The following is a 22571-nucleotide window of genomic DNA, read 5'->3' as shown; positions in this document are numbered from 1 at the left end:
CCTATGTACTATTAGATCAACACTTTCCTTAGCTGCCATATCTGTACGGGTAGTAAAGTAACTGGGCATTTTGCGTGTTTCTCTACATGTTCGTGTGCACAACGATAGCAAAATACGTAGCCGGAAGGTAGCGCTGTCGCATTTTTGAAGTCATCCTGACAAAGAGGACATTTTCCGTAGCTTTGTGGGTCGAACGGAACTCCCTGGGGATGCGGAGGAAGCATTCGTGGTGGCGGAACAGCGGGACCGATGGGAGATGTGGAAAAGGATCGGGCGGGGGAATTTGGAGAGTACCACCATTCTAAGAATTTGATAAAGAAGATGGCAGTCGGTAATAGTAGCCTGAGTGAGTCGAGGAGGATTCGAGGAGAGGAAAAGATGAGGTGGCGAATCCAACTAAGGAGAGTTTTTGGCTGAGTAGAAGGTTGTCCTTGTCTTATTGCCGCTTCTCGCTGCACGGATACGTTAGTTTGGACGAATTAACCCAGGGAGACCAGGCTTACGAAATCATCCAAACCAAGACGCCGCAGGTCTACACCTATCCAAGATAACCAAGGCCTGTAGTAGGCAGTCTTGCCAAACAGATATGCGATGTTGGACGAAAACAGCCACAATTCAAAGGAGGTATTCAGCCAAGGGTAAATCTTCTTATAAAAGCGATGGGCAAGCGTCTGTCAAGTTGTGAGTTCAGCCCAGAAAACGCGGTGCCCTTACTTGCTGCCTCAGCCGATTAGATTGGGTGTGTTCTATATCGGAGGAAATTCCGCCCTCTTGCGCCTTTGCACGCAGATACGGAATTCCCACCTAACAATGTTGTAGAACATGAAAACATTGGCGAACGAGGCTTACAAGGAACAGAAGGGACGGCCAAATCTCTTGATTGCGCAGCTTCTCTCCTGGTGGTACACCACCAACTGCTGCTTGTGCACGTGGGGTTTCGATGAATGGCCGACGCCGACGCTTCAGACCATAGAAGTTTTCAGAGAAAGACGCGTCTACCAGCGCATTAAGGGCTGCGCGTTATCACCAACCAACTGGATACGCACTGTGTTTGCGGAGGTAATGCCGTTCCACAAAAAACATGATCGCGGCATAGAACTCCTCATGTCGGTTGACAATTCGTATAAGATAGCGAGGGTATCGTTGAGCGAATACCTGGAGTCGGTTATAAAAAAGGCCGGTGGACTGGATTATGAAAGCATACAGCTAAAACATATTTCAATGCAGGCTGGAGAAGGTGGTGGAGCTGCTCTTGCGCAACGAGCTCAAATATTGAGGGCTTTTGGGGGTCTGAACCAACGTCATGGAAGAATTCCATCTCGTGCTCGTGGTCGAGGGTAACTTGAAGTCAGTAACATGACTAAGCGCGGGATTCTTCACCCATGACTTTCACAATGGTCTCGAAACAAAGTAGCTCCGTCCTCGAGGCCTGTTCTGACTGCGTGTCACTCGCTTGACCATTTTGCACGCGTGGCCCAACCCTTTCTTTCTCATGTTCAGCGAGCATTCTTCTTCAAACCAACTTGCAAGGCACTCAGTCCGTTGTTCTCAATGGCATGTGGCTGATTTATCCATCCAGCCAAACTCTGGCGGAAGAAAGCAACTACCGCTTTCCCTCGTTCTCTGCTGCAGATGCCGTCACCCTGGGACTCTCTATGCGCAAACGATTTCGTGGATCAGCTCGTCATGCGAAAGGCAAAGGACTTATTATCTCAATCCAAACGATCGCCGGCCACCCTCTTTTCGCGTGCACAGTGGATTCCGACAATGTCTCCGGTCTTACTGATCTCAGTCTTGATGGGTGGTCCGCGTTAGAGGTTTGTTAAGACCTGACGATGGTTCCGTCTTGACCTGTCGCAGGGTATGATAAATATTGTGAAACGGACCAGCCATTCGAGCTACTATGTCGAGAACTCTCTTGCGTCAATGGGCAAATCACCAAAGCAAATGGAGCTTCAGGGGGATTTCCGAATCACAGGTGGAGGTGCGCTCTCCCTAAAGTTTTCGTGAGCCAGGGTCAATGAAGTATCGACAGCATTTCCTATCTGGCTAGAGGTTCGTCATGCTTTGGCGTGCTTAAACTCTCAAGTAACCGGCGTAGAATGCACCGTGTTGTCCCATTGCCATTGCGGCTTGTTATTCTGGTTCTTCATACGAAGATCATCGTGTATGGTCTCAAGTTGTTCTCCTGATCATCAACTCAGTGGTTTACAGCTCGTGTCCACGACGGTGAGGGACTATCTGCGGAAAATGCACGACAACCTTGACGAGAATGCACCAAGCGGGCCAGAGTCTACTGTTGACGCAACCTTGCCCGCAGGGACAATTAGTTAGGTAGAAAGAATTATATTCTAAATATCAGAACACGGTCCATTAATGCTCCTCTGTTTCCCTTGGTCGAGGCGGCGCAATGACCCGGATAGTATCTGGCGAGCATTCACAATCATTAGGTTGCGGAAGAATGGGAGAGACTGACCATGGCGGAGGAAGATTTGGCGTTGGCCCTGCGGGAGTGGACGGGTCCGCATTGGGGTCTGGTTCACGAATTTCGTAGTGGGCTTCAACGTAAACTTTGCTGCCCTGTTTGAGTGTTTGGAGGTAGGTGTTGGTGCCATGGGAAAACGAATGGATACGATGCCATGTTGTGTTGAAGGTGCGCTCTGAAAACAAAATCAGTGGACGGACGCATATAACGTAGGCCTCATCACCTCCGTCTGCAGAGGGAGGGGCCGAGGAAGTTGTGGCAACAGCATATGAGACATATTCCTTCTCGTTTTTGGTGGTCTTCAGTTCAGGAACTTTCCCCAAATTCCCAATGAGGGTCAATTTTGCGAGGTCATTCGTTCGCGCGGACGTGGAGAATGCCTGTTAGGACTGAGCAGTTGCGACTACATAACAGGGGGCAACGAACGCGAATGGTGGGGCGGAAAGTAGCGACGCGAAACATGGTGGAAAAAAAGACAAGGAAGGTTGTGTCACGTGAGTGATTTTGATTTGAGACTCAAGAGTCAAGCAGCCATGGTTGCGCGACATAGGAACTTCAGCAATATGGACTACAATGGTATGATATCCAATTGGCCTTATGTGTCTATTCAAAGCTAGTAGAGCAATTGGACGACGATCCGCTGTCTGATGGAGGCGAAGAATTTATCTCTCCAGAGCACCAAGGTCCAGATAATGCATGGAGCTCTTATTTCTCACTAATTTCCTTCAGCCCTTCTTAATGACGGCCTTGATCGTGTGAGAGACATCATTGGCGACGCGACGCAGTCTAGTTTGTCGGATAAAGCCATCAAGGATGTGTTGTGGGAGTGTCATTTCGACATCGAGGAGACAGTGCAGTGGGCAATCGGTATGTGGTACTCAGTTCAAGATCTCTCTCTCATTCACCACCTAAATCCAGAGGAGCAAGAACGGATACTTCAAGCTCAGCAAAGGAAAGGTGTGTTACTATACTTCTTCCCACCCCTTCCTTTCTTCCGTTCAACAATCGTCTCTGGCCGGATCGTTGCGGTAAGGCGATTGTCGTCGACCACTCTTATTTCCGTGTCGGTAGAACTCAATCTGCCTTCAGCGCCCTCGCATACAATGAAGGACCTCCCCCCATTACCTGTTGAGAGAGAGCTTGGCTATGGCGAATACGCGCCACCTGTGATTGGTCTTCGACGTGTCATTGAGGAACCTGAGGCGGACCTCGGTTATGGCCAGTATAGCCCGCCTGTGCTGGAAGAAGAAGAGCATGATGGTCGATCTCGCATTCCACTCATCAAACAAGCTCAACAACCTTATGAAAGTCAGCTCGACGCTGAATCTGGGATTAGACGGAACCTTAGCACAATATCGGAGAGAACTGAACGAACGGAGCCTTCACCCAACTGGCCACCCCGCCAGAGGTATCTTTCTCTTGAGATTCCAAGACCTCCGAGCACAATAACAACATCATATGGCCAAGCTGTTGGTATGTAAACTCGTTCTTTTAATAACTCGATCTGAATGGCCCAAGACTCACCAATGGACACCACAATCAATTCCTTGAACCCTAATCTCATCCCGGTCTCTCCATCCGATTCAGCAATCCAACGCCTGTCTTTTTTCGAGCCTCCTCCATCCTTGCCACCATCCGAGAGCGATAGCTATCAGAGCGAAACTTTCCCAAAGCCCCCCAGTGAACCTGTTCCTCCGATTGACACGATTCCCGATATTCCAGACTTGAATTCCAAGTCAAGCCGGAATGTTCCACCACAAGCTACGTCACAGCCTCCAAAAAAGTCCAAGTTGGCTATGTTAGCGTCGAGCAGAGCATCTACAAGTAGCATCCGGAGTGAGAGTTCTCGTTCTGCGGGCACGGATGTATCTGGCTCTGTGAAAACCTATCCAAATCTTAGACCAAGCGCCGAGTCAATTGCACCGGAGTCGGTGGTATCGCAATATGCTCCTTCGTCCACTTCTTCTCATGTTCGGCGCGCTATCGAGACGGCTTTGCAAATGGAAGTTCACGATCACGCTCCCGCAACACCGCCACTTGACTCGCGTACTCCAACGCCAACGCCTACTCCCAGTCGTCCCACACCGGCACCAAGTCGTCCATCAGCACCCACTCCGTCCAAAGTACCAGACAAACCAGCTTCTGTATCCAGTTCTCGGCCGACATCTAAACTTGCTCAACTGGCACAGGCGAACAAGGTCTCTCGTAATCCAACTCCAGAAATTGTCTCTGGTCCCCCGCGTCTACCTCCCGAGCGCACGCAATACTTGACGCCGGTTGCCAATGGTCCCACAGTAACAACAGCAATAACAACTTCCTACCAGTCGCTCTACTCCCTCACAAACCCTAATCGCTCAGACAGCGGGAGGCTGGTCGTTGTACCATTACCATCTGGACCGTCATCTACTGCTGGGGAGCCCAAAAAATCTAAATTGGCAATGAAGATAAAGAAGGCTCAAGAGAAACCACCGCCCCAGGCAACTGTCGCTGAGCCGCCACCTCCACCGGTTCCTTCCATGTTTTTGCCAGTCACAGCCACCAGAACACGTGCTTCACCATCCGCGTTTGCAACTCTTCTTCTGGATGACGCCTCTGTTGCTCATTCAGAAGATGGCCCTCGACGCCGGTCGCGACAAGTTACTCCTACAAAAATTCCCGATCTATTCGCGTCGAGTGGTTCTGCGTTTGACGGACCGAGCCCGGACGATATAGTCATGAATGCGAGGCGTGACACATCTTTGGGGCAGACCAAATCAACTGCTTCTTCGAGACCGCTTACTTCCAAATCTTGATTTGTTTCGCTTTTGTATGGAATGTTATTGATTATTTTCTGTTCAGCCGCTCGAGAACGAGAGAAAGCGCAAAAACTGTTGGCCCAAAAGCAGCTCAATGATACCAAATCGACCAATTCGTCGCGCGCGGCCTCCCCGATGGGGAGCCTTGCCAAAGGACCCAAGAAAACGAGCACTACGAGCCCTAAACCAACAACAACTCCAGCGAAATCGGCTACGCCCGGCCGAAATGTCGACCAAAGGGAACTTGACTTGTCGGCTCTTAACTTGGTCAACGACGAACCGCTGGGAGATGAAGAGATTCCCAAAGCGTCCTTTGCGCGCGATAAACTACTCCAAGAAGTTCGAACGTCATTAGAAATCCAAGAAAAGGGCAAGAAGGCCCTCAGCATCGTTGTGATCGGTAACTTGCTCAACCTATTTCTTTTCCATAATACTTGATTGTGCAGGTCACGTGGATGCTGGCAAATCTACCTTGATGGGTCGACTGCTGTATGAGACGGGAAAGATGGATGAACGCACCAAGATAGCCAACGAACGAAACAGCAACAAAATAGGAAAGAGTAGCTTTAGTTGGGCTTGGGGTCTTGATGGCACGACAGAGGAACGCGAGAGGTGAGCTGGCCGTTTATGGTCTGCGCAGCTTCCCATCACCCACAGGGGTATTACGATGGATATTGCCCAGCAATCTTTTGCAACTCCACACCGACAAATCACTGTCCTTGACGCGCCAGGTCACAAAGAATTCATTCCGAATATGATTTCCGGTGCCGCTCAGGCTGACTGCGCGGTCCTCGTTGTCGATGCCTCAACTGGAGAATTTGAATCTGGCTTCGAGCGTGGTGGCCAAACACGAGAACACTTGATCCTTGCAAGGAGTTTGGGTGTCGCACAGGTTGTTGTGGCCATCAACAAACTAGACCAGGTGCAGTGGGAGAAAGACCGGTATGAGGAGATTTGCGCGCTGCTTCGCCCTTTCCTCGCCCAATCCGGATTCCATCACTCCAAAACGAAATTCGTGCCAGTTGGTGCGATGCGAGGAGTCAATCTAGTTAATCGTGAAGGAGAGGATGCAAAACAACTTGCATTATGGTACGAGGGACCGACATTGGTGGATCTTCTTGGTGAATCTGCTCAAAGCTTCTCTTGTAACTACTCACTGTTTCCAGACGAGCTGGAGGCACCTACCCGTGACATAACTTCACCGATGAGGATACCAATTGCAAACATCTTCAAAGGGCAAGGTTCCGGGACTTCAGTCTCTGGTCGACTTCTTAGTGGAGTTGTCCAAGTCGGTGAACGAGTCCGCATACTACCGGGTGACGAAACTGGGGTAATCAAGAGTGAGTTGTTCCACTTTACCGTAAAGTATATGAACATTTCTTCTTAGCCATTGAAATTGAAGAGGAAAATGTCTCTTGGGCTGCAGCTGGATCGAATCTGACTCTATCGTTGGTATCAGTCGATCCCATTCAGCTGACGATTGGGAGCATCCTTTGCCCTCCCTCCGACCCCGTTCCGCTCTCTTCCTCTTTCACTGCACGCATCATCATCTTCGATATCCAGGTCCCGATTATTGCCGGCGCTGTGGTATAGAAGCCAATTAATCCACATGTTGTCCCTAACTTTAAGCCAGGTGGAACTCTTCCATCATTCACGCGATGTACCTGCCACCATCTCCAAGCTCGTCTCAACACTGGATAGGACGACGGGAAAAGTGGTCAAGACGAATCCTAGAGTTCTCTCGAAAGCATCTTCAGCGGAAGTGCAGATCACATTGCGTCCACTCAATGTCGGTACGCCGGCCCGGCCAATCGCGGTAGAGCCCTATGCTATCAACAAGGCAATGGGACGAATTTTGATCAGGAGAGAAGGAGAAACAATCGCTGCAGGTATACTTGTGTCCACGCTCTTCCATTCCAAGGTCTAACTAAAAAGTAACTACAGGCGTTGTAATGAGTATAGTGAGTTGAAGAGGCTCCCAGAAAGAATAGATGCATGTAGATCCAGAAAACACGATATGTACGAAAGAAAGGCCAGGAAGAAATCGTCTAATACCAGTCATGTGTAGCGCTAGCGCCAATCATTTCTTTTCCTTTTCTTTTTCTTCCTTGTCCTTGTCGAAGAGATGCTTCAGTTTTCCGAACAAGCTATGCCGCTTTTTCCTTGTCGAAGTTGCAGTGCTAAACCTGGAGACTGGTGTGTTCGGTGCCGAGGAGGAGGAATCTTCAGAGGGGAAAGCATGCTTCCCTCTCTTGGACGGTGTTGTTGGTCTGCTGGATGGCGTCGCGGGTCTGCTCGAGTTCTCAACGGGCTTTGGTGACTCAGCAGCCGGTGGAGGTGTAGCAACAACAGGCGTTTCGACTTTGGCCTCTGGCGCAGTTATCTCTAATGGAGTCTCTTTTGATGGCTCGACTGCTATCGGTGGAGCAGGTATTGGTTCTTCAACAACTGCAGGCGTAGGCGTGGCATCGACCTCCGTTGTTGTTGTTGGTTCGGAGGTTGTGCTTTCAGCGGCCACGACTTGCGTTGGTTGCGTAACTTCCACCGTGGCTGATATCGGTTCTTTAGCCGGCGCTGGAGTGGGAACCGGCGGAGAAGGAATGGTCGCAGGAAGCGGTGAATGCGTCGAAAGCGCCTCGTTTTCCACAACTGGCTGGCTGGTGCCATTTGGGACCGCCTTAATTTCCTCGGCATAAACCGGGACGATGGCGATGGGCACCTTTGGAGCGACTGTCGCGGGTGACGGTTGTGCGACAGACGTCTCGCTTGGAGTCGTAACAGTTTCTTCTATCGTAAATTCAGTCTTGGTCGGCACCGGTGTTTCGTATGGCTCCTATGGCTTCAATGAGCACAAATCCACAATACAAACCAAAATAAAACTAAGCCGGACTTGCCTTGGACCCGTTGATGGGGTCGACCCCGATGGCGGACTGCACGGCAGCTCCAAGGCCAGAGGCGACATAATCCAGAACCGAAGTCGTGCCATCGCGAGCGACTACCGTTTCAGCCAAATCGGAGACCACCTGGCCCAGAGATGATCCATTCGTAGTCGTTTCCGAGGTCGTGTCTTTCGTTTGGGATGACTCTGGCTTTGGTGGGGCTTGGTAGACGTTGTTGAGATTGCCAGCAACGTCTTTTTCGGTGGCCACCAAAGGGGAGCAGGCCCATTCCCGACTCCCCGCACTCTTGAAGACGATGTATTTGTACCTGCCAATTTTTTTTAGCTTCAGAATGTGGAAGCAGAAGCAATACGCACAGGACCTTCGAGCCCCAGTCAACCTTGACCGTGCCAGAGAACCCTGTCGCGTCTTTTTCGAGATTGACCGAGGAAGACCACTGTGGTGAGTTTGTTAGCGGAAGCGGAGGGGGATTCTCGGAGGCTGAGTTACTTGGTCAAATGTGCCGGTAACTGGAATGGGGGGAGTTAGCTAGGAGATGGGAAGCCTCGGGGTTTCGCACCGACTACACGCTCTGCCTCGGTACTGGGCCAGTGGAAAACAACTTCATGGAGGTCGGCCATAAGAAATTGCGTCAAGAGGTCTGACTAAGATTGGCTCTATTTATTTGTCACACAGTCTCCCTCCATCACATCACAATCCTCGATTACTGCTTCTCTGATCCTGAAGTTGCAAGGCGGCTTGTGAGGCTATGGGGTTTATGAGTGCAAGGATCTAACCATATCCATCGCCTCACGCACGGTAATTTTCGTCCGATACAGGCGAAGACCAAACATTGCTGGACTCAATGGACTGCACCACAGCGTCGCATCAGTCATGAAAGTGAAAGAAGGCCCTAAGGCCGGCTTTCTTACGTTCGGCTGGCCCGGGTCAATAGCCACCGAGTTGTTTATGACCTAGATTGGCTTTTAGACCACTGCCCACCGAAGTGACATGAACACGAACGAAAATAGTCAAGCACAAGTTTTGCGCCATCGCCCGCAATTGCCGCATAAACCCACTCATTATCGCATGGCCCTGCGGAGAAAAGGGGGCTCAATAGGGGCGAGATTAGTGAAGTGAGATCGTCCACAACAATCGCTCGGATGTTCATGTTGGTTGGAACCTATATGTGCATGAGTTTAAAAACCACGAAATCGACCAAAACACACATTATTAGAAGATTGAACAGTTTCTAGCACTCGAAAAACAGTTTCGACATCGAAGGCTTGTGCGAGTTGCAGTCTATCCAGAGCATCCTGCGAGTAATCAGCATAGCCAAAACACAATGTCTGACTGATACCACGTTCTCTGAAGCCATACTTTCAAGCATCTCAGAGGCCCATGGTAGCGGGAAGTCGCTTGTCGTGTCGATCCAGAGCACACTGGAATGCGGCTGAGAGACGAGATGGCGCAACATTAGTTGTAGCACCAGCGACTAAGGCAAATTGTTGGCTGAGGGGCGTCGGTAGTCAGCTTTCCACGAACAGTCTTTCCTCCGCCTTTGTCACCAGAAACTTCAAGTAATCGTCGAGGACCGGTCAAGCCACTCAAGAATTTGTCCAATCGGGGAGAACCGCTGAGCATTTCGACGACACTCTCTGTAAGTTTGTCTGCGTCTAAGATATCTTGCGCTGTTTGGCCAGGGGCTGCAGCATTCTCAACGACCAAGGCCTTGAATTCCTCGATCTCAGCCAAGCTTGCTGTGCCAGACGGGATTTGACGAAATATTTCAACGGTGGTCGTGGAAAACAAGAGGTCCATTTCGGTGCGAATGCCACAGTCCTCCAGTGCCAAGATGAGCGTATGCGTCAGAGATCCTGGCTGGACATTCCGGAGGGTAGAAAGCCGCATGATGTGGTTTGAACGACCATGTGACTGTGACGTGACGCGATATTGCCTTGCTCAAGACGATGGACGAACACTTTTTCGAGCAGCACGATTATGAATCCATTGTCCCCGTTCAGCCGCCGCCGGTCGTGCAAGGCAGCGTGCTCAATCTTTCTTTCGCGTCGGTCGACATCGATCTCAAGCTTGACCCGAAATGGGGGTGTGGCGGCATCGCCTGGCCAGCAGCAGAGGTAAAAGATTATAGACATCGGTTGTAGTCACCTTCGTGTTGACAAACACAGGTACTTTGCCGTTATTTGGTGCGGCGCGGGACGAATTCACTCAATGGCAAGACCGTCATCGACCTCGGAAGTGGAACTGGACTCTGTGGATTACTGGCAGCAAAGCTGGGGGCAACCGCGTTCGTGACTGACCAAGCGTAGGCTCTTCACTCTGTTTTCAACACCCATAACTCCTTGCGATGCCATAGACCATTATTGTCCGTCATGCAAGACAACGTAGAACTGAACCAAATGTCGTCGTCATGTCTCGTCGCAGAACTCAACTGGTCGGTTCCCAGCCGAAGAGTTTGCAGAGCTTGAATTCCGACAAGGGGCGAACCAATACCAGCCAAAATACCCCGTGCGGACGTTATTTTGGCCGCCGATTGCGTCTACTTCGAGCCAGCTTTTCCACTGCTAGTTGACACACTCTGTGATCTTGTGGACAATGACGCCAGTAATCCGCAAGAGATATTATTCTGCTATAAGAAACGGAGAAAGGTCACACATTTCGTCTTCTCTACCACAAGATTCACTGCCAAATACAGGCTGACAAGCGTTTCTTCACGTTGCTGAAGAAGCGATTTAGATGGACAGAGGTGTGGGCCGTTCCGAGTTTGCCCGAATGATAACCAGCACACATATAGGTCGACGACGACCCAGACCGCGAGGCCTACTCCCGAGACGCCATCTCCCTTTTGCGATTGCACAAGCTGTAAAGCGGGACGAGTCTCATTCGGTACTGGTTTTTATCTAGGTTGACATGATTTTTTGGGTTGTTCAAGGGAAAGCAGACGCACTTGTAAACCGTGGATTTCCTCAATTTCCGTCTGATTTTTAATGAGCGACCTCGTTATTAGTGCATTACCAGCCCACCTTGAGCGTTTTCGTTACGAGTTGGTGCTGTTTTACTATGGGGATGCCCTTGAATGCTTCACTAGCAATGGATATGGCATAGAAAGTCCCGCAACCGCCCGATATGTCTTCAATAGCAAGGCGCGAGGGAGAGAACCTTATGACGCGTGTTTGTCAGGAAAATAGAATTGAAAACTGCCTGCACTTGCCTTTCTGTGAGTTTCTGGTAGATGAGCTGTTCTTTTTCTGCGGGTGTAGCGGTGGTCAATAGGCGAAGATGTGCTGACAGCCCGCGACGCGTCGAGGCCCTGAGTGCATTCAACATCATGGCAAATTGCAGAGAAATTATTGGTCACGCCGATCTCAATGGACCTCGGCTTGGGCCTGACGTATGTTTCTTTCTCCCTCCCTTCCCCATTCTCTTCGAAATGTCTGTCGCTCGTCAACTCTATGCTCTCAGCTGAGACTAGGTCTCCATGCTTCAACTCCTAAAATCAACCTCCTCCGACCCCGTTTCGCCTCGGTGAAAGCTGCAGACATCCCCCAAACAACAGCGCCGAAGAGAGTAAAATCAACTCCTGCGTCCGTGCAAAAGAATGCTCCACCATTAGTCACCAAGGGCGCGTCTGCACTCGCGAAAGACGCGTTTAATGACGCAGCAACCAAAACTCCGACCTCAAAAAGTCCGCCTCAAAACACACTCCCTCCACCGCCTACTGAAGAGGATGCCAGCAGTGCCCCACTCCCTCCCCCGACACCCGCTGTCGGTATCTGGCTCATGTCCTCCGCAGTCCTTGTGCTGGTGGTCGTGGTCGTAGGCGGAATAACCCGATTAACCGAATCGGGGCTGAGTATCACTGAATGGCGGCCAATAACGGGAGTAGTACCGCCTCTGTCGAAAGAGGCATGGGACAAGGAATTCGAAAAGTACAAGGCCACACCGGAGTTCAAAATGTACGCAGACACGCTCTCTTTCCGTTTATTCTCCCGTCTCATGTCCAAGGCTGAATCACTCCATGACCGTTGACGAGTTCAAACGCATATTCTACATGGAATGGGGCCACAGAATACTCGGGCGTCTTATTGGGCTTACATTCGTTGTCCCGTTGGCATATTTCACCGCAACCAAGAAGATTTCTAAACCGCTAGCACTCAAATTGAGTGGTCTGGGTCTATTAATCGGCGCACAAGGTGCCCTCGGGTGGTACATGGTCAGATCGGGACTGGAGGATTCGTTGCTGGAAACTCCAGGCGCAGTTCCCCGCGTGTCTCATTACCGTTTGGCAGCCCATCTTTCGATGGCATTCGCATTGTACCTTGGCATGTTCAGCACCGGAATGGCCATTATCAAGGACTGGCGCTTTGTCCGGACCGGCTCAGCTGGGGGTCTACCCCTCGCCTCATTCGACCAAGCTCTCAATAACCCGCTCGTTAAGCGCTTCAAGTCCCTCTCGTGGGTTTTGACGGGCCTCGTATTGTTGACCGCGCTTTCTGGTGAGCAAACGAGTGGAATATTGAGCGACACCTCATCTATCTTCTTCCAGGTGTCTTTGTGGCCGGTCTAGACGCCGGATTGATCTACAACGAATGGCCTCTGATGGCGGGCGGATTGGCGCCGCCAGCCGACGAGCTTTTGTCCCCGACATATGCGCAAAATCCAGACAAGAGCGATCTCTGGCGCAACTTCTTTGACAACCCGAGTTTGGTCCAGTTCGACCACCGCATGCTGGTATGTCCCTGAAAACATCGTGTCAGTCCGTTCTGACTCTTTTCGGAAAGGCAACATCGACCTATGCTGGAATGGCGTTCTTGTTTGCTCAAACTATGCGACCAGCTTGGCGTTCTGTGATTCCACCGTTGGCTCTGACTTCAGCACGAGCAGCGTTCGCGATGGCCAATGTCCAAGTACTCTTGGGCATCACCACGTTGCTCTATATGGTGCCCGTCCCCCTCGCCGCTGCCCACCAAGGCGGGAGTATATTGTTGTTAAGCGCGATGCTTCAACTACTTATAGCCCTGAGAAGGCCAGGTGCAGCTGCACGTGCCTGGAGGACTTGGAAGACGTCAAAAGTACCACCAGTCGCATAGTCTTGTGTTGACATTGCCGCAAACCACTACTCACCCTTGTAATTCAAAATTTATAATCATTGCCAAAACTACCCTTCCATTTGTACATCGTCGTCAGTAGCTGCTGGAGCCGCTGGGGCCTCAGTGGGTTCTTTGGGTACCATGCTCTGGAGGAAAACCTCCACTTTTTCCCCGTCAAGAATGCGGAACGACCCAGCGCCAGAGACGCCCTTTTCATGCGGAGCAGCGGGACCGAGGATTCCGATGGACGTGTTGTTGATATTGAGCTCCTTGTCTTGCTGGAGTGTCTCGCGCAACGCATGCAGCCCGTGTCTGACGAGATCCTCCAGAGAGCCTGTGGGCAGATTAGATAACTAACCCGACTCCAGTTTTGGGGCTTGCACTCACAATCATCAAAGGTCTTGTAGTGCTTTTCCAGGTATGTTTTGGCGCTCTGGCTCCGCGCACCGATCGACATCGCGTAGTATTCATACGAGTTTCCTGCAGGGGAGAATTCGTAGAGGTGGGGCCCAGACTGATCCTGCCCGATGACGAGGAAGCCTACACCATAAGGCCGTCGACCATATTCCTGCGTGTTTACCTGGGCCTCTGCGAAAACCACGGGCATCAATAGGCAGTGCAGTCGAGATAGTGGAGTAACGCACTGTCGGCGATGGCAGACACGAGTCGGTTAACGGGTACGGGGCGGTTGAAGATCATGCGGGAGGACATGGCCTGCTGTCGCATAAAGTTGCTGGGATAGCAGAATGTGAGCAAGACAAAGAAATGCAGCTGTAAGCATCGCACCTTAAGACACGAGCATCAGAGGTCAGACCAGCGATAGCGATCCCAACATGGTCATCTATACGAAACATCTTCTGTTGGTACGACGCGAGCTCTCCCGTTGAGCGCTACAAAGCAGTATAAGCACGCGTCCCAAGCAGCCTAGACATTGACAAATACCTTCAGAGCAAGAAGGATAGCGTGTGTCTTCGAGCGAAGACCTACAGCGGCGGAGCCTTGCTTCACTGCTTCAAGAGCATATTCAACTTGATGTAATCGCCCTTGCGGGGAGAAAACGGTATTGTCAGAGTCGTAGGTGTTCCTGAACTGCAGATATGGGTCAAAGAGAGGCCAGCGTCGTAATGGATAATCTTGACCATGAGAGTTCAATTCGACGCGCGTCGACCGTGAGCGTGACATTGTAACGCGGTCACGGTTATTATGGAGACCAAAATAACTTGGGAGAAAGGCCGACGCGGTGCGCGGCGGATACGAGTACTCAATTGCACAATACTATGAGTAAAGGGTGCGTACGAGCCCAACCCACACACCCAACCCTAGCTCGGCACAACAAAACAAAAGCAACTTGAAATGTCTGACGATGCGTCAGACTTGGACAGTCCAACCACTTCCAAACAAGTGTGAGTTGGACACCCACCAATGCCGCTTTACCGTTTAGCAGACAAGAACAAGCATTCCTATTTCAAAGGTTGGCTGGCGCTGGGAGCTTGAACAGCCTTGGAAAGTCGATAGTAAGTACAATTCCTCGCGATAGATTGATGTACTTAGTGCCATAGTTGCTATACCTTACTTCTATCCAAGCCGCGCTTTCGTAGTCGGCCGCAAACAACTGAAGCCTAACTTGAAGGTGAAAAAAGGCTCTCGACCGGCGACCACAACCCAAACACGTCCGAACTCAATCTTTGGCTCCACTAAGTACGGTCACCGCGACCAAATCATGATTCAGATTCGATATTTGAGGTTGTATCCTCAGGCTTGAACATTTTGTGGAGGAATGGTCGTTATGAATGTTTGCAGATGTCTACTAGGGTTAGGGTTGAGTGTATTGAAAGACTACAAATATGATCTAATGGAATTTGAAGACGAGGGGTTTCAAATTTGTTACATTTTAGCTACGGCATTACAATTTTAGAGCGTGACAAGAGAGCTGAAATTTGCGCTGGGAGGGGTGTGATGGACGATTACTAAAGTACTCGTAATCAAGCTTGACTAGGGAGTACGGGATACAGTATTTATCTACTTTTCTTGTCTGTTTGGGACGAGTTCTTCCACTCCTTGAAGATGGCATCCAAACTTTTGTGGATCTGGCTTGGAGGCAGACACCGAATGATCTCCCCCAATCGTTCTTCAGCATCTGTCTTTGCCTTGTCTCCTCCAGCTTGGGTAGCATAATCTAGAGTCATACGGAACATTGCCAAAACAGCCAGGGAAACGGGAGTTTGTTGAGCGCCATGGATTGAGCCCGGGGCAATCGAAGAAAGAAGAGGACCAGTCAAAGGACTGCCGGTTTGCGAGGCCAATGGTGTAGGCTGGTTACCGCGAACGAGTCGAAGAAGAATTTCAAGCACATTGTCCATTTCGTTCAGATGGGTCTTCAGGAAGCGTTGGCGTTCACTGAGATTGCCAGCGCCAGAAGAAGACGACCATCCCTCTAGAACAGTCGTTAGAGTTGGAGGCTACAGCAGGCAATCGTTAGCCAAAAAGGTTCAAGTAGATAGGTGAAAAAAATCTCACCGGATCAGGGTCGGAAACAACAATTTTCTTCTCCCAGCTTTCAGAAGCATCTCCAGCAAACCAAAACATGCGTCCAAACAGACTCTTTAGCCACTCAGGTATGTCGCCTGTTTTGACCCATTTCGGTTCAGACAACGGTCGAACGGTATCAAGATATATGATCAATGTAACTGTCAGTGGGGTTGTAGCTTGAGAAAATGGAGGGAATTCGCCATTGTTGGTGGTGTTTTCGAGGAGATGGTAAGACTTGGTAACGTCTGACAAAGTCTCCATCTGTTCTCACTATGAGCAGGGGAAGCAAAAGCAGGAAAAAGTAACATACGTAAACACCCTTGATGCCAGTATCACCCTCCGAAACGAGGTTGATGCGAACCTCTGCACGGCCCTCACGGCGAAAGAGCGTCATTCCCTCAACAATGTCTGCATCCAAAATAAGTCGACGATTGCCACCTTCGTAGGACAATGACAATCGATTGGCCGCGGGAACCTTGGTTACAATTTTGATTGTCTGTAGCACGTCGCCATTTGTAGTTGATGCAGCAGAAGAAGGTGGAGGGTCGTCGACTTGGGTAGCTTCTAGATCCTGTGTCTGTTCATTGTCGTGAGCGTCATGAGCGATAATGACAGTTGGCTCCGGGACAAGAGAAGTAAGGGGAACAGCATTATCGATACTCAAAAGTGTTGCTGCACCAGATAAAGGCTTGGTCAAAGAAACGTCGGCTGAAGCAGCCTGGTCATGAGAAACTGGAGCAACTGATTCATCCGTGGTGGATGGAAACAGTGATCCGTCCAAAGAAGAGGAAACCATGGTAGAAAGAGAATCGTCAATGTCCTCGACCAGTGGAACAAGGGTAGAGTCTGTTGACGGTGCGCTTTCGGAAACATCGTGCTCCTGCTCGTCAACGGTGTCATCGTCATGAACAGACATAGTCTCAGCAACATGTCCTTTAAAGGAAAAATTATCAGTGTGCCGCTCCTCAAGAGAAGCGCACACAAAGAAGTGGCTGGGGAGTGGGGGCTCACCATCGGTGTCTGCCTCAACTCCAGCGTCAGTTCCATCATCATGGCCGTCTGGCCCATGAGATTCGTCTTCCCCTTCAGCAGAAATGGCAGCCATAAGCCAGTCTCCTTCGCTGACTGTCTCCGCCACGCTTGGAGCCACGCTAGCAGCCACACTGGAACGATCATCATTCAAACCAGGTGGCGGTGGCGGGCCTCGACGGTCCTCGTCATCCCCATCATCAGACTCGATCTTTTTTCTCTTGCCTTTACGAGAATCAGAGGGCAGAGAATCAAGAGAGAAAGAACTGTTGTTCGGGAATTGGATGCGAATCAACTGCAGTCACAGGAGTGTGGAAGTAGATGCGCATCCTTGACGGAGGACCTGGTTCAGAAACAGGCTTCACAACATCGCCAGGTTTGAGCTCTGCATCGTCAGAAGTCAGAGAAACCTCTTCAGACTCTGCTTTCACGGGCAGAGGTATGACACCCCAAGACCACGTAAGCTCAGGAATCTCGAGTCCAATCAGCTTAAAGTCGGTGAGCGTCCTTCGGTTTTCGTCCTTCTTACCAGAGCCGTAGCTCGAATTAGACGGCCCGTCGCGGGTCCCAAAATTATTGCCATCATTTCGGTTCCGAGAGGAATTTCCTTGATTTCGCCCTCTGAACGAATTTGAGTTCTGGAACGACCCACCACCACGCCTGTTGTGGAAGTCCTTGTTTCCAAAGTTTCCGCGTGAGCCATGGCCCCGTAACTGACCGCCTCCACGCCCATTTTGCATTCCTCCCGCAGCGAAATTTCCCATATTACCACCACCTCTTCCTCTCCCAGACATTGCGGCACCGCCACTGACTCCACGATTAGCATTAAACGAGCCTCCTCGACCTCGATTCGGTTGTCCTCCGCGACCTCCAGTATTGGGAGCACCGCCACGTTGAGGTCCAGGGAATAAAGCTGGTTGAGAGGGCGGCTGAAATTGTGGTGGATGGGCCGGTGGCGGCGGTGGCGGTCTTTGGTTGGGACCGTCAAAGCGCTGCCGTTTTGCTGGGGGTAGCTGGTGAGGTGGAGTGTGATGGATGGGCGGTCTCTGCTGTTGTTGCATTGGCTGAGGCGGCATTTGGTGGGGAGCAAAAAATGGTGCTTGTGGCGGATGTTGAACGAACGGAATGGGTTGGGGCTGTGGAACATATGGCTGACTGTATCCAGCTGCTGGTTGGTATGGATTATAGCCAGGAGGAGGAGGTTGGGCCGGAAGGGGTGGGTGAAAATGAGCTTGAGGGGGTTGCGCTGGCTGTTGTTGTTGTTGCTGCTGTTGTTGTCGCCAGTTGTTTCCGTAGCCATAATTAGCATATAACGAGCTTTGGTCAGCTGGAGGCCGTGGTGGCTGGGGGGGTGTCCATTGCTGGTTGTAGGCTGGCTGTTGTGCAGCAGCAGCCCAATAACCGGTATAATCCGCTTGGCCGGGTGGGGGAGGGGGAGGACCAGGTGGTAACGGCGGTTGATAATGCGGCTGAGGCACGAAAGGGTTTTTGTTCATCGCATGTAGAGCCGCTGGTAATCGAGGGTCTCTTCGAGGAGGAGGATGTTGTGGTGGCGAGAGAGAAAATCGCGCAGGCGTGACATACGCGTGCAGTTCAACTAATAATAATACAAATCGCGCTAATCTAAAGCTAAAGAGTTCCTCGAGGCGCGCCAGGAAATCTCGGAGCCAAATCCTTGGCCGCGGCAGTCTGTCGTTTCTTGCGATGCTCAGAAAGTCGTACTAAAAATATGTAAGCGCTCAAAAAAAAAAGGGAAAGCAGGAATGAGTCAACTTGAAAAAATATCGCGATGCAACACGTATTTCTCGTGGGTGGGAGTTGCTGGCTTTGAGGGAGGCGATGCTGATTTATTCTCCTCTTTCTTCTTCTTGCTATCACCATCGTCCTTCTTGTCATCCTCTTTCTTGTCTTTATCCTTTTCATCGGCCTTTTCCTTCTTGAGCTTCTGTCGCTCCTCCCAATCCGCAACAGCCTTTCCCACGTCTTCTGCGCTAACTGCTGGCGTAGCGCTCAGTTGTGCAAAACCTGGGTCCTTGAGATGGGTTTCGCAGGTATAAAGAAAGTCGACAGTATTGATCGTCGCTAGAACTGTTGTCGTCGGTTTATAGCAGATGAAGCACGGCTTGGGTGTCCCTGCGGTCTGTGAGTTGAGCCACACCAGTTCTCATTTTCAGTGGCTGTCCTTACGCGCTTGTAATACATGTTGGTGAACGACATGGTGAGAGCCAAGTGAGATAAGTGTGACCAGGCGCGTAGATGATTTAGCCGAACGGCTTCCCTTGGATTCCCTTGAACTTAAACTGGTGACCTCTCTCGCAGGCCATTCTTACCCACTACTCTCATCTCCACCATCTCTCAAATGTCTACTGAGGGCAAAGTCATTCGCTGCAAAGCCGCTGTTTGTTGGGGGGCAGGCGAACCATTGAAGATCGAAGAGGTCGATGTTGCGCCCCCACGAGCCCATGAAGTCAGGATCCACATTCTGCACACAGGAACGTACTGTTCCTCTCTTCCTTTCAATGTCAACTCATGCGTAACTCCAGGCATCTGCCACACCGACGAGTATACTCGCAGCGGCAAAGACCCCGAGGTTATTTTACTATTTTTCTCCTCGATTGTCCAAACGATTATTGCAGGGTCTTTTCCCTGTTATTCTGGGACACGAAGGTGGCGGAATTGTAGGCATCCCACCTGCCGTTCTACTTTCATCTTATCGATGGGGCAGGTCGAGTCCGTTGGTGAGGGTGTTACGAGTGTCAAGGTTGGAGACCATGTAATTCCTCTCTACACGGCGGGTATGCTCTTATAACTTCGCGTCATTCAAAGGACTTACGCTCGCTCTAGAATGTCGTGAATGCAAGTTCTGCAAGAGCGGGAAAACCAATCTCTGCGGCAAAGGCAAGTTGACAAATCACAACTGCGTTATTTGGCCCATGATTTGTCAGTCCGAGCAACACAAGGGAAAGGTCTCATGCCCGACAACACAAGTCGCTTCAGCATCAACGGACAACCAATCCACCACTTCGTTCGTTCTCACTGGATAAGCTTCGATCATCTTATCTAATCGTGATTAGATGGGAACGTCAACCTTCTCACAGTATACTGTGGTTGCCGATGTCTCTGTTGTCGCTGTTGATAAAGAGGCGCCGCTCCAGAAAGTATGCCTTTTGGGATGCGGTATCACCACTGCCTGGGGCGCCGTCGTCAAACAACCGGGAATCAGTAATCTAAGAATTTGCGCCCAACTTCTAAGCTAACGAATACTCAGAGGACTCGTCTGTTGCCGTATTCGGATGTGGTGCTATCGGCGTGCGTGGCTTGTTCTCTTTCTCTCCAACCAGCTCAATCAATAAAAGCTGGGTGTTGTCACTACTTCAGCTCTTGTTGGTGCCAGCCGCATCATCGCAATCGACACCAACCCAAAGAAAGAAGCATGGGCTAAGAAATTTGGCGCCACCGAATTCGTAAACCCGTCTGAACTCAAAGAGGGAACCAAAATCCAGGACTACCTCGTCGAGATCACCGACGGTGGTCTTGATTACACCTTTGATTGTACTGGCAATGCAAGTGCTTTCCGCCTCCTCGCCCTCATTAGTATTTCTCATTCCCTTTCAGACTCACGTCATGCGTGCCGCTCTCGAGGCATGCCACAAAGGATGGGGCGTGTCGACTGTTATCGGTGTTGCTGCTGCTGGCCAAGAAATCTCCACTCGGCCTTTCCAACTCGTAACTGGCCGTACATGGCGAGGATCGGCATTTGGTGGGGTCAAGGGAAGAACTGAAATTCCCGGTCTCGTTGAAGACTATCTTGGTGGAAAGGTTAAAATCGATGAATATGTCACCCACCACCGCGTACTGGCGGAAATCAACGACGGGTTCCATGATATGCACGTATGTGACCCCTCTGTGAACTTTTATTCCTGACAAACAAAAAAAACTAGCAAGGAGAATGCATTCGTTGTGTTGTTGATATGGCTTGAAAAGGAAACACGAAGCAAGCTTAAGATTAACCATGTATATATTAGCAAAGATACATTCAAACTCCGCGATCTACCATCACACGATTGGGTTTGGTCCCCAGAATAGCCCGCCAAAGAATGATTAGCGCGGCTTTCACTTCTCGCCGCCTGACGCCGCTCTTTCTCCACAGCGCTCGTATTACCCCCAGAACGCAGAGTACGAAACTGATGTCCAAGCAAAGGCGACGGACAATCATCATAGTCGGGGACCGATTCTCATCCCTGCTGAAGAAGGTTGCAGCTTCTTTAAGAGATTCGATCCCCCTCGAAATGGGATGTGCGACAAGCGACCACATTCCCAAATCGTCCAGGTCCCATTGGGGTGCGGTGGAGCCGTGAGGTGACCCGCGACCAGCTCGCCAAGCCGGCGAGCCACCTGTTCTGGGGCTTATAGAGGTGCGAGACTGCGAAAGATGTCCAGAAAGCGATTCTAATGACTCCATGCGCTCAGAAAGAGCAGCAAGATGAGCCTGAACATTCTCGATAGCATACTCGATGGTTGGCCGCGAAACAGGGCGGGAGGGGGGCACCATATGTCCGATTCGACGGCGCTGTTGGAACGGACTCGCGGTAGGCATTGGGAGGGGATGTCATATTTGCGCGAGGCATATGCGTCGCATACGAGCTGCTGATGGGGACATAAGAGGATGGCGCCATCGGTTCAGCAAAAGCTGAAGGAGTTTCGAAGCCTGGCATTGGCTGCGTCTCGGGAACTCGCGAAAGAGTGGAGGGTGGTGGGGATGAGGCCAACAAGGAGCCTGCCATTGGAGTACGGTATCTGTTTGATGAAACAGACGAGGGAGGTCGATGAATCGGAACGACGCCCGGGTCGTTAACAGCTGGGACTGCATGCAGCAGTGGTTCGTCATCGTCATCATCTTCGTCTCCGGAGGCCTCTAATTCTATGAGCATTTGGCCGTGGGTATAATGGGGCGGAGGAATATCTTCATCGGAAACCGTAGATCCTGAAGAGTCAGATTTGGAGCCCGAGAGCGTCCCTGCTGAGCGTTATTACCGCGGGCTTGATGCCACAACCACTACTCACGACTCATAACCAAATTAGATGGGTCGCCACCATAAGACTCAAGTTCGTGGATGAAGTCTGCTGAGACCGTCCGGTCTGAATATTTACGGAGAACCTAGAAGAGTTGGTTCGCGCTTCAAGGCAAGAGACTGATGTCTACCTTCATGAGAGCAGCGACATATAGCCACTTCGCCTCGTGTGGGTTGAGATCCTTGTGTTTGGCCCAAGCATCCCTACCAAGTCAAGGAAAGCCACTAATTGGTAGCAATCGACGCACCATTTTGCTCGCCCGAGCATATCCCACATTCCAGGTCGTGGAGAGGTAACATTCCCGGCAGTAGCTGGAGTCTTGGTTCAATTCTTGACCTCGCACACGATCACACCAGTTATACCTTGCTTGTACAAGCTGTTGAGTAGGTCAGGTCACAGGGAAACAAAGCTGCAGGCTCTCTCTCACCTGTACATAGTAAGCTTTTCGTCGTAGCTACGGACAGAACTCAGCGAACCGGTTGAATGCGAGGCAAAATAAAGACAAACCTAGTTTGAATTGGACCATTCTTGGGCAATGACTGCACAATTTCGACAGCGCGGTCGAACTGAGCGTCAATGAGCTCATTGGAAGTGGCCATTTGGTGCAGAACTGGGCTCTCCCAGTGCACCAGGGCTGGGAGATAGTGCCGGGTGGAAGCACACGTGAAAT

At 50.8% G+C, this 22571-nt stretch overlaps 13 protein-coding genes across 13 annotated transcripts; 6 read left to right on the top strand and 7 right to left on the bottom strand.

Annotated features, from left to right (window-relative positions):
• Positions 1–11: 11 nt before the first annotated feature.
• MIND_00720800 (Peroxisome assembly protein 12) lies at positions 12–1327 on the bottom strand (the record flags this gene model as incomplete). The annotated part of the gene is made up of 6 exons (XM_037363909.1): positions 1205–1327; positions 1047–1155; positions 850–995; positions 715–804; positions 504–671; positions 12–452 (listed from the first exon to the last, which is right to left on the bottom strand). Exons 1-6 carry the CDS (start codon positions 1316–1318, stop codon positions 12–14), a joined length of 1068 nt encoding a protein of 355 aa, XP_037219553.1. The 5' UTR covers positions 1319–1327.
• A 165-nt stretch (positions 1328–1492) lies between these two features.
• Positions 1493–2334, top strand: MIND_00720700 (uncharacterized protein; the record flags this gene model as incomplete). The annotated part of the gene is made up of 6 exons (XM_037363908.1): positions 1493–1530; positions 1580–1817; positions 1861–1984; positions 2036–2055; positions 2102–2167; positions 2215–2334. The coding sequence occupies 6 exons, from the start codon at positions 1493–1495 to the stop codon at positions 2332–2334; spliced, it is 606 nt and encodes a 201-aa protein (XP_037219552.1).
• A 39-nt stretch (positions 2335–2373) lies between these two features.
• On the bottom strand, positions 2374–2947 carry MIND_00720600 (Single-stranded DNA-binding protein; the record flags this gene model as incomplete). Its single annotated transcript, XM_037363907.1, has 3 exons — positions 2374–2660; positions 2709–2865; positions 2912–2947. 3 exons carry the CDS (start codon positions 2945–2947, stop codon positions 2374–2376), a joined length of 480 nt encoding a protein of 159 aa, XP_037219551.1.
• Positions 2948–3003: 56 nt separating this feature from the next.
• MIND_00720500 (HBS1-N domain-containing protein) lies at positions 3004–5277 on the top strand (the record flags this gene model as incomplete). The annotated part of the gene is made up of 5 exons (XM_037363906.1): positions 3004–3061; positions 3103–3168; positions 3215–3352; positions 3404–3958; positions 4004–5277. Exons 1-5 carry the CDS (start codon positions 3019–3021, stop codon positions 5275–5277), a joined length of 2076 nt encoding a protein of 691 aa, XP_037219550.1. The 5' UTR covers positions 3004–3018.
• Positions 5278–5298: 21 nt separating this feature from the next.
• MIND_00720400 (Tr-type G domain-containing protein) lies at positions 5299–7250 on the top strand (the record flags this gene model as incomplete). The annotated part of the gene is made up of 7 exons (XM_037363905.1): positions 5299–5680; positions 5727–5892; positions 5938–6401; positions 6447–6620; positions 6668–6867; positions 6914–7169; positions 7225–7250. 7 exons carry the CDS (start codon positions 5299–5301, stop codon positions 7248–7250), a joined length of 1668 nt encoding a protein of 555 aa, XP_037219549.1.
• A 110-nt stretch (positions 7251–7360) lies between these two features.
• MIND_00720300 (p-loop containing nucleoside triphosphate hydrolase protein) lies at positions 7361–8800 on the bottom strand (the record flags this gene model as incomplete). The annotated part of the gene is made up of 5 exons (XM_037363904.1): positions 7361–8067; positions 8171–8487; positions 8537–8616; positions 8670–8689; positions 8740–8800. The coding sequence occupies 5 exons, from the start codon at positions 8798–8800 to the stop codon at positions 7361–7363; spliced, it is 1185 nt and encodes a 394-aa protein (XP_037219548.1).
• Positions 8801–10129: 1329 nt separating this feature from the next.
• On the top strand, positions 10130–11046 carry MIND_00720200 (Protein-lysine N-methyltransferase EFM6; the record flags this gene model as incomplete). The annotated part of the gene is made up of 6 exons (XM_037363903.1): positions 10130–10297; positions 10349–10485; positions 10537–10614; positions 10660–10828; positions 10876–10926; positions 10975–11046. The coding sequence occupies 6 exons, from the start codon at positions 10130–10132 to the stop codon at positions 11044–11046; spliced, it is 675 nt and encodes a 224-aa protein (XP_037219547.1).
• A 13-nt stretch (positions 11047–11059) lies between these two features.
• Positions 11060–11510, bottom strand: MIND_00720100 (uncharacterized protein; the record flags this gene model as incomplete). Its single annotated transcript, XM_037363902.1, has 4 exons — positions 11060–11080; positions 11128–11157; positions 11204–11339; positions 11392–11510. The coding sequence occupies 4 exons, from the start codon at positions 11508–11510 to the stop codon at positions 11060–11062; spliced, it is 306 nt and encodes a 101-aa protein (XP_037219546.1).
• Positions 11511–11548: 38 nt separating this feature from the next.
• Positions 11549–13270, top strand: MIND_00720000 (Electron transfer protein 1; the record flags this gene model as incomplete). Its single annotated transcript, XM_037363901.1, has 5 exons — positions 11549–11612; positions 11653–12136; positions 12186–12676; positions 12727–12911; positions 12962–13270. The coding sequence occupies 5 exons, from the start codon at positions 11549–11551 to the stop codon at positions 13268–13270; spliced, it is 1533 nt and encodes a 510-aa protein (XP_037219545.1).
• Positions 13271–13338: 68 nt separating this feature from the next.
• Positions 13339–14412, bottom strand: MIND_00719900 (Proteasome endopeptidase complex; the record flags this gene model as incomplete). The annotated part of the gene is made up of 6 exons (XM_037363900.1): positions 13339–13604; positions 13658–13858; positions 13915–14003; positions 14057–14160; positions 14213–14359; positions 14410–14412. 6 exons carry the CDS (start codon positions 14410–14412, stop codon positions 13339–13341), a joined length of 810 nt encoding a protein of 269 aa, XP_037219544.1.
• Positions 14413–15285: 873 nt separating this feature from the next.
• On the bottom strand, positions 15286–18324 carry MIND_00719800 (Proteasome endopeptidase complex; the record flags this gene model as incomplete). Its single annotated transcript, XM_037363899.1, has 5 exons — positions 15286–15729; positions 15788–16060; positions 16110–16732; positions 16811–17053; positions 17172–18324. The coding sequence occupies 5 exons, from the start codon at positions 18322–18324 to the stop codon at positions 15286–15288; spliced, it is 2736 nt and encodes a 911-aa protein (XP_037219543.1).
• An 863-nt stretch (positions 18325–19187) lies between these two features.
• MIND_00719700 (S-(hydroxymethyl)glutathione dehydrogenase) lies at positions 19188–20808 on the top strand (the record flags this gene model as incomplete). The annotated part of the gene is made up of 9 exons (XM_037363898.1): positions 19188–19418; positions 19465–19506; positions 19554–19623; positions 19673–19857; positions 19903–20050; positions 20097–20137; positions 20185–20395; positions 20424–20719; positions 20770–20808. 9 exons carry the CDS (start codon positions 19188–19190, stop codon positions 20806–20808), a joined length of 1263 nt encoding a protein of 420 aa, XP_037219542.1.
• Positions 20809–20864: 56 nt separating this feature from the next.
• MIND_00719600 (ACBP-domain-containing protein) lies at positions 20865–22500 on the bottom strand (the record flags this gene model as incomplete). The annotated part of the gene is made up of 8 exons (XM_037363897.1): positions 20865–21411; positions 21470–21845; positions 21893–21986; positions 22032–22104; positions 22149–22212; positions 22264–22277; positions 22329–22355; positions 22409–22500. 8 exons carry the CDS (start codon positions 22498–22500, stop codon positions 20865–20867), a joined length of 1287 nt encoding a protein of 428 aa, XP_037219541.1.
• Between the last annotated feature and the right edge of the window lie 71 nt (positions 22501–22571).

The sequence above is a fragment of the Mycena indigotica genome, assembly GCF_014461135.1.
Source record: "Mycena indigotica strain 171206Taipei chromosome Unknown Mind.scaff0006, whole genome shotgun sequence".
Taxonomy (NCBI): Eukaryota; Fungi; Basidiomycota; class Agaricomycetes; order Agaricales; family Mycenaceae; genus Mycena; species Mycena indigotica.
The sequence above is the reverse complement of the archived record's forward strand: the minus strand, read 5'-3'. Positions and strand labels throughout refer to the sequence as shown.